The sequence below is a fragment of the Centruroides sculpturatus genome, unplaced genomic scaffold (genome assembly GCF_000671375.1).
Source record: "Centruroides sculpturatus isolate CEXI.00-Female unplaced genomic scaffold, Cexi_2.0 scaffold60, whole genome shotgun sequence".
NCBI lineage: Eukaryota > Metazoa > Arthropoda > Arachnida > Scorpiones > Buthidae > Centruroides > Centruroides sculpturatus.
Window position 1 is genome coordinate 1,252,728 of NW_019384349.1, and position 5,703 is coordinate 1,258,430.

General features: G+C 29.6%; 1 protein-coding gene across 1 annotated transcript in view; it reads left to right on the forward strand.

The window, feature by feature from the left end:
- Positions 1 to 5,703, forward strand: part of LOC111637066 — a 16,070-nt gene that overhangs the window by 2,393 nt on the left and 7,974 nt on the right. The window contains exons 2-14 of the mRNA XM_023382479.1: positions 1,108 to 1,204; positions 1,267 to 1,319; positions 1,392 to 1,488; positions 1,561 to 1,692; positions 1,773 to 2,010; positions 2,379 to 2,518; positions 3,493 to 3,622; positions 3,695 to 3,764; positions 3,842 to 3,950; positions 4,021 to 4,109; positions 4,598 to 4,738; positions 4,806 to 4,971; positions 5,067 to 5,123. Coding sequence (XP_023238247.1) covers positions 1,108 to 1,204; positions 1,267 to 1,319; positions 1,392 to 1,488; positions 1,561 to 1,692; positions 1,773 to 2,010; positions 2,379 to 2,518; positions 3,493 to 3,622; positions 3,695 to 3,764; positions 3,842 to 3,950; positions 4,021 to 4,109; positions 4,598 to 4,738; positions 4,806 to 4,971; positions 5,067 to 5,123 — 1,519 coding nt within the window. The remainder of the gene's footprint in view (positions 1 to 1,107; positions 1,205 to 1,266; positions 1,320 to 1,391; positions 1,489 to 1,560; positions 1,693 to 1,772; positions 2,011 to 2,378; positions 2,519 to 3,492; positions 3,623 to 3,694; positions 3,765 to 3,841; positions 3,951 to 4,020; positions 4,110 to 4,597; positions 4,739 to 4,805; positions 4,972 to 5,066; positions 5,124 to 5,703) is intronic.

The following is a 5,703-nucleotide window of genomic DNA, read 5'->3' on the forward strand; positions in this document are numbered from 1 at the left end:
GTTAAGTCAAACGAACTATTTTCAACGTTTCTGGAACGTTTACAATCGTTCTATAATCGAACCAATATTCGAATTTTATGTTCGAATTTAATTCGAACAAATTCGAACAAATTAGAACAAAACATTCGAAATAGAAAGCCACTTTCAACCACTTTCAAGCCCATATCTCCCGCACCCTTATAGCTATCGAGACGCAACCGCAACCACCCCTATGCACGAATAGACACTTGGGGCTACTACCACATATGAACACCATTCACGTGCGATGTGTAGTTTTGGCGAAGAAGTGAAATATAGGGACATACACGTCCATTTATATATATATATATATACTAGATTATCTTAAATTTTGTAAATTATTTATATAATGTTATAATGTCTGAGATATTTTAATCGTTTCATTTAAATCACATATATTAATTGTCCCAGATGAAATGAAATTTTAATAGATTTTAATTGTGAGTTCAATATTTATACATTTTTAATATTGCTAGGTAATACGATTTTAATACTGTAGTTGCTAGATACTACGGTTTTAATGTTGATACTAAAAGCCAATGAGGTAGCCCGTTTCGTTTAAAACGAGCTGTGTTATTGGCTTGCTGTAATCAAATGGTATTCTAATCAGCTTATAATTATAATGTTTTTTTATTTTCATTTTTTATCTGTATGTGAACAAAAGAATACAAAGAAATCGATAAAGGATAGGAACTAGATGCAATATTATATCAGAATAACGGTGTTTTGATCAAACAAAACTCTATTTTACACATGTATATTTTAATAAGCTTTTTCTTTTATTATTATTTTAAAAAAGTATTATAGGTTTTACACATATCAAAAGAATACGGCAAACATTATAAAGAGTTTATACTCTTATAAAATGTTCTGATTTACACAATCTCTAACATTTATTAACGAATATTCTATAAAATTTTAATTAAAATTTATTCAGAAATGTTTACAAATATTTCATATAAAATTATTTGTGAAATTGTTATTAACTATAATAAAAAATTCTTATAATATATAACAAACAATGAAGGAATCCTACCGGTTTGTTTACAATTATCGTTGAATAATTCATTCATTTTCTTATTTGTCTAGAAAAAGAAAGAAGCAGTTTTCAGTTTTCAATAAAATCGGAATTCCCGGGCCTCAACCAAACATATTTTTTGGAAATTTGTTGGAATTATTTTTAAAGGTACATTTTAAATACATTTTTAAATTTAACGTTATTAAGATACTTATAATTTGTTTTTATAGGGACATTTACGGACCCACAAAGAGTGGATTTCCAAATATGGCAAAGTTCTAGGGTAAGACAGCTTTATCCTTTTTAATTATAATATAGTATAATAAAATAAAAATTTTAATTAATATAATTTTAGATATTATTATGGCACGACTCCGGTTCTGTTTGTTACGGACACCGAATTATTAAAAAATATTCAAATCAAAGATTTCCATAATTTTTCAGATCGACCAGTGAGCAAAGTTTAGTTTAATTAATATAGAATATTACTCTACACATTATGTACAAGTGAAAAAATATTTTAGAGTCTCCATACAGAAAGCAACAAGGTGCCTTCAAATCGATTAGCTCATAATTTACTTAATTTGAAAGGTGCAAAATGGAAGCAGATGAGAAGCGTAGTTACACCTTCTTTTACCACAAGCAAGATGAAACTGGTATAAAAGTATAAAATCGTTATAATTTATACTATAGCAAGTATATATAATCATATATAACATTTAATATTATGAATTAGATGTCGCCCATTATAAACGATGCCATTGAACTTCTGTTAAACAATTTTGAGAAATTTTGTGAATCGGGAGAAGCATTTGAATCCTATGCTCTATATCAAAGGCTGACCATGGATGTAATTGTCAGAACGGCCTTTGGTTTTCAGTCCGATATTCAGATAAATCCCAAAAGTTCTCTTTATAAATTGTCCAATATTTTAATTCATGCACCCTTTAAACATTTGTTTATACTCTTTACAAGTGAGTCATTTTTATTTTATATAAATCAAACTTTAATAAATAAATTTCTAAAAGAATTCGTATTAATATATCATAAATTTTTCAAATGCTTATTATAGCTTTTATTTTTTAAAATATTTTTATGTTACGCAGATTGGATACAATGTAAACCGTCTGTTGATATTATAAATTGTAATTAGCTTTGAATCAGTTACAAATGTGAAATAATCGCAGACAATTAAAAGAAAATAAGTTTAAAAACAATAATTAAATTCAATTTTAAATCTTTCGCAATAATATTTTAATATAAATTTTGTAGTTTAATATACCTTATGTTTTCATTTTAATATTTATCAAGGATATCTTTGTTTATACTTATTTTTCATTAGGATCTTTTGAGTTTCTCCAACCGTTTTTTCGACTTGTTCGCATCATTTTTGGTGCGATAATCAACAGAGGTAGAAATCCTCTCAAGGAATTGTTAGATAATTGTGAAGCCATCATCAACTCTCGCAAGAAAGATCCCACAGTAAAGATACGAATTTCATACTTATTTAATATTCATTTAATATCAATACACTGAATAGTTATGAAATTACTTTCTCTGGAAGGAAAAACGGATAGAGACATCGCTGTAGACATTAGCAAATACAGTACTACAAATAGCAAATACTGTAGTACTTATCTAGAAATATGTTGAAGCTGTTTATCAAAGAGGAAGTTAATTTAAAGTTTTGTCACCAGGGAAATAAATGGCATTGGAAACATAATCTAAAACACTGAAATCAAAATTTCATGTTACTGATTTCACGAATATGTTATTGAAGCCACTGCTCAATGTGTTAGCCATCACTAAGGCTGACATGATGAAATAATGAACTATATGAGCAACTGATTTGTACATTGCCTTTTGTTAGCGTAAGTGCATGAATTTCACCATTTTCATTGATGTAATTTGAAACCAAAAAACAGCAGTACTGGACGTTCTGTTTAATGTTTATTATCATATCCACAGACGAGTATACGCCGTCGTCATACGCTGTCTTTCCGCAATCGCAATGATTGTAGTAGCAGGGACTGAAGAAAATTTAAAAAATATTTTATTGTTGCATGCAATAGTTGATTTTCCTTTTTGACCATATTCAAATGTATACTATATTCCCGTTTCTGCAAAGACAGAATCAAATGCACGAAATTACGGTCCATGTTTTTATTCTCAGCATGTCGTTTCTAGTGACAGACAGAATATTGAGTACTGTAGCTGCTGCAATATCATATTGGTGAAATCGATTTTATTCTGTTTTTTCTTCTTTTTTTCTGGTCTTGCTTATTTTCCTAGTAACAAAATTTGATCTAATTTTCCCATTAAAATGCTTCTGCGTATTCTACATAAGCCACCTGACAACTTTGCAGCGATATCTCTCCTCGGTTTATCTAGAAGAGACTGCAATTTAAAGAAACGTGTCTTTTAATCACTTAATACATTACTTTTCGCGTATACAGAAAAGACGAACAGATTTTCTCCAGTTGATGATCGATGCCCGAATCGAAGACAAAGCCAACATTGATTATCAATCACTAGCTGCTAGCGAAAGCGTCGACAAAGAAAGTAACGAGAAAGAATTAATTAACGGTATTTCCTGTATTAAGAACACAAATATCCAATGAAACTTTGTTCCTTCTAAACTGGTATTTTCATTTGTAGGCACTTCCAACTCTAGATCATTGACCATGGACGAAATGGTAGGAAATGCATTCGTATTCCTTCTTGCTGGGTATGAAAAATTCAATATGATTGACTTGTTTATGTTAATTTGGAGTGTTTTAGTTAGAAACATTTAACAAATGTTAGGTTCGAAACTACAAGTACAGCTTTATCTTACTGCTCTCTGATGCTGGCTAATTTTCCGGAAGTTCAAGAGAAGATTAGAAAAGAAGTAAATGCTCTGATGGAAGAAGAGGTAAATGATCGTCAATGTTTGGATTATTTATCCTGTCGTTTTCTGTATAATATAAATAATGTTTATACAGGAAGAATTAGATTACGGTTCAGTACAGAAATTGCAATATTTGGATCAAGTACTCAAGGAGACACTTCGTTTGTATCCGCCTATTTATTTGTGAGTAGATTTTTTTTTTACAGAAATAATAAAAGTTCACAAATTATTTGATAACAGTATTCTAGACTTGGCATATAAAATAATTGTATGCAAAACAGCTTAATATCAACACAAGTTTATTTGTAACATTTAAAATTACATCAGTTGTAATAATAGAAAGTAGTAAAATATTACAGAATATAAAATATTGTGGAGCTAAAGATTTGCGTAGAAAACTGTTTATCAAATAATAGTTATAAATTAATAATTTAAAACCAAACATAAACACATATTATACAGACAGCTTCTTTCCTTCGATATAACTCCACTCTATTTAAGCCTACTTCGACTATGTAAATCGGAGTTATAGAAAGTTAGATTAAACAAAATAAAATTTTATATATTAAACAACAAAATAAATTGTATCAATAATACAAGTTATATTAATAATACGTTCGTTATAAATTCATTCAAAGCAATATTTTCTACAAACTTTGAACTTTTCTCAGATTTGTAAACAGAGAAGCTTCCGATAATGTTCAATACGAAAATATATTTATTCCGAAAGGAATGTCTATTCAAGTTCCAGTTTACTGGTTACATCGCGATCCTAATAACTGGGAAAATCCCGAAGAATTTCGTCCAGAAAGGTAAAATATAAGATTTAAATATCTATTGTGTTAGTTTATTAACACATTTTGCACGCTGGTGTTACAGGTTTGCTCCAGAAAATGCAAACAAACACAATCCTCTTTCGTGGCAACCGTTTGGAGCGGGACCCAGAAACTGCGTGGGAATGAGATTCGCAATGATGGAAGCCAAATTAGTTTTGGCTCGGCTCTTACAAAAATACCGTGTATTGCCGTGTGAAAAGACCGACAAGGTAATTGAGTAATTGATTTTTGAGTGCCATAGTCAAATTATAATAATAACTTAATTTAATAATTTATAAGATGATTAATTTTGTATTTTTTTTAGCATCCCATTCGGTTGAAACCTACGCTGGTTTCCATCAAACCGAAGAATGGAGCTTATGTTAAATTAGAGCGTTGCTGATCATTCTATATTCTGTTATGGAATTATCAAAACATTTTGCCAATTAAAATGTTTTTTGTTGAAGATATGAATAATACTCGGCCATGAATAGTTTGTTGCTAAATTTGAGAAGTTTATAAATAAAATAAATATAAAGAAAAACATTTTGAATCTATACTAATATTATAAAGAGGTAATGTTTGTAAGTATGTATGTATGTATGTAAGTTTGTTTGCAGCAGGTAATCTCCGAAACTACTCATCCGATTTCAAAAATTCTTTCACCTATATTTAGAATGGAACCTCAGGGTGGACATAGGCTTTATTTTATTCCGTTAAACATTCATATAAATTAAATGATATCATCTATGGTTAAGGCTTTTTTGTCCAACAGATGGCGCTACGAGTACGAAGCCCTAAGTTTGCTTTTCTGTCAGGCATTATGCTTTTCTGTGAAAATGAACTAAAGCCGATCATCTTCTATCTATCTATATAAATAAAAATGTAATGTTCGTTTGTTCCTACCGATTCCTTTGAAATTTTGACACAACGCTGCATTCGAATACGCACGTGTTTTTATA